Source organism: Camelina sativa, chromosome 7 (genome assembly GCF_030686135.1).
Source record: "Camelina sativa cultivar CO46 ecotype springtype chromosome 7, ASM3068613v1".
In the NCBI taxonomy this organism is placed as follows: Eukaryota; Viridiplantae; Streptophyta; class Magnoliopsida; order Brassicales; family Brassicaceae; genus Camelina; species Camelina sativa.
This window is the reverse complement of record NC_141886.1, coordinates 9,851,645-9,854,748: the sequence shown is the minus strand read 5'-3', so window position 1 is coordinate 9,854,748 and position 3,104 is coordinate 9,851,645. Positions and strand designations below refer to the sequence as shown.

Sequence of the window (3,104 nt, the reverse complement as noted above, 5' to 3'; positions counted from 1 at the left end):
ATAAGTTTTTTTTTGATAAACTCTATCGACCGCCTGTAAAAACACGAATTAAACTGTTTTAGAGTGGACTTTTCTCTGTATGTCCCGAGTTTGCAATGCTTTCTGACTAATGTCAGAAAAAGTAGTCAAATTGAATGCATTTTTAACTACCAAAAAAACCAACAGGGCCTTAGCCCAATTGACAGATTTCCCAACAAATGTGATTTTTGTTTACACGGTGAATGAAACCTGGGTTAGTTCTTCCTAGCCTTTCTCCAATTCTTTCTTAGCACTGGACTTAAAATCTTTTAAAAAATCAAAAATGAAAAACAAGAGATTTCAATAGGGGAAAAAAAATTATTTTCTCTCACATAGAAAGATGGTTTAGTTCATACAAACGTGAAAGTGGAAAAGAAACAGGTAAACAACTAAGGAAGTGGGGTGCCTACATCTCGGTAACCACATAGACTTCCTATATTTATTAAGCCATTTAGAAAAGAAATGTGCTTGGAAAGACTTGTACATGTTTTCATTAGAAGGTCATCACAAATTAGGGCAACAAGTAACGAAAAATCTCCCAATATAACTTGAACGATGTCTCTGTCTCTTCCAAACAATGATTCTTCTCTTCCCTCGTCCACAACTGCCCATTCAATATAAAATTTGCTTTACGGTTAAAAGGCACCAAAACTTAATTTTCTCTCATATTAATGTTTTTTTTTTTTTTGTGGTAAGTTAATTATCATTTATTTGAAGAAATCGACATCCTTCACGTTATTAGCATGCTGAAAAGTAATTAATGCACATTTTAACCCAAGAAAAAAATAAGGCAACTTCACACTATTGTTATTATTGGGCCGTAAATGGGCTACAGTTTACGTATTATATTATTACTTGTTCGACAAGTCTTGTATAGGGTTTACTAGTTATTATGTTCTGTATATAAACACATGTACTGCCGCAGATCAATATACACGAAAATATTCTCTTCATTATCTTTGTTCTACAGTTATGTTCTATATACCTCAGTAACTCTGTTCAATACTTGACTCACGTTCTGCAATAATTCTGAAAGCTGGCCGTCATATTTGTAGAACTCGAGTTCTTTATTGTTGAGTATCTTCTCAGACACCTGAAAAACTTAATCTTTTAGGAAAAAAGTTCCAAGTGACTTTTTAGAGATTAAAGTTGTATTCTTTTATACCTTTCTTCCAATCATTCGACCACCGGCGCTATGTGCAAAGTTGATGTTGTAGAAGTGGCAGATTATTGCTGGATGATCGTTTTCTGCTATATTGTTTAAATAATTAGAATATGCTTTCCCAGGAACCATTGGCTCAGGAATCTCGTGACCTTGTTCCTTGAACCACTCCAAATCCCTTCTCAAATTCTCTGCCCTTTCTAATCCCGTGTTTTTGAGCTCGACATCTACACGAGAAAAAAGGCCAAATTTCGTGACAATGTTTACACGAAAAAAACATACCTTTTGCATACTATAGTGTCTATTTTTAATGCATAACCATGACTTGCGTCATACACGTAAATTTAGGTTTTATCTAAGAAAACTAAATTGACTGATATGTTATACGTAACTTAATACAAAATTTTATTACGTACCATCATGTTAAAAAGGTCAAATTATTATACTAGTTGAATACCAAAAAGAATGTCTTTAACTATTAGAGATTCCGTGCACAGCTAATTCTAATATTTAGGCGAAATTTTTAATGATTTGTTTACTTGTAGCGTGCAATAATTATTTCTAATTCTGTAATTATAGACCAAATATAAACAATTTTTATTCCTCAAAATGCGACACTTCAACATTTTTTAGTTTTCTTTCTCTGATCCCTCCGGCTCCTATTTTTATAAAGGGGATAAACTCTGATCCCTCGGAGATTATTTGAATACTGTTATATTATATAAGTGCATATGATCCACGAAGAAGGAATTGACACTAAGATTTGTCGGATTTTTTTTGTGTAAATCAAGTCCAAAACATTTCTCAAAACTTTTTCTCCTAATAATTTCAACTTAGGAGAAGATCTAGTAGACGGAAATCATTTCAAGAAATTAGCTGTAAACCTCACCTAAATCATAACAAGAAAAACATATGGAAAAATAAGGATGAGAAACTCACAAGCTGGGACAGTAAATTCGCGAATAATCTCTTCAAGCGTGTCGAACACAAGCTTACTGTCCACCAGAAACTTCAAGTAGCCTTCGATTGTGAAATTCCATGTCGATACAGGACCATTGAACTCCTTTTTTCCTTCATTTGCATGTTCTCTCGGGTGCATTTTCATTACCACGAACTTCATCTCCTCCACAAACCCCTTCGGTTCTCCAGGATACCTTTTCGTTGGCTTCTCGATCTCCTCCGCTGCCTCCATAGCATTCACCACCAAATTCCGATCTTTGTTTCCTCTTCGGACAAGATGGCGACGAGGGGCGGCTTTTGTTAGGGGATACCTAACCGTCACAGTCTTAGCTCTCAGACTGACGTGGCTCTCACAGTCAAGTCTTCTGCTTGCGGGAAAGTAGCTTGAGGCATTGATTCTTGCTGTAGCCATGAATATGCAAAATACTCACACAAACTGAGATCTGTAATTAGAGTTTGTAAGAGAAAAACTAAGGAAGTGTATATATATATAGTCGTGCATTTAGTCTTGATTTTAATATTAAGTGTGTGTAGTAGTCTTGCATTAAGTCTTTAATTTAAAGACTTTACGTATTAATAGAGAACTGGGTCTTACGTACAAAGCACGTGAAATATTATTAGAAAACAAGACCAGAATAAAGAATAAAATGAATATATATGAAATTTATATTTTTAAAAAATAATAATTGAATAATCATTGATAAAGAGAATAATTAAAGACTAGCAAGAGTAAAAGAATTACAAAAAAGTGAACAACCGTGTAATTCTTTTAAATGAACAAGAATAAAAGAATTATGTACCAAGCACGTTAAATATGATTTTGTATAACATATACATTTTTAAAAAATAATTGAAAAAAAGAGAGAGTTTAATTATAAGTGTCGTTGTGGCATACCTATAATTCTAAAGTCTAAACTATGTAATCGGTTAACAAGTAATATAATACCAGAAATTTTAGCATAAA

At 33.3% G+C, this 3,104-nt stretch overlaps 1 protein-coding gene across 1 annotated transcript; it reads right to left on the bottom strand.

Annotated features, from left to right (window-relative positions):
• Nucleotides 1-322: 322 nt before the first annotated feature.
• LOC104700848 (heme oxygenase 4, chloroplastic-like) lies at nt 323-2,668 on the bottom strand. Its single transcript, XM_019227041.2, has 4 exons — nt 2,120-2,668; nt 1,184-1,407; nt 1,004-1,111; nt 323-622 (listed from the first exon to the last, which is right to left on the bottom strand). Exons 1-4 carry the CDS (start codon nt 2,550-2,552, stop codon nt 530-532), a joined length of 858 nt encoding a protein of 285 aa, XP_019082586.2. The 5' UTR covers nt 2,553-2,668; the 3' UTR covers nt 323-529.
• Between the last annotated feature and the right edge of the window lie 436 nt (nt 2,669-3,104).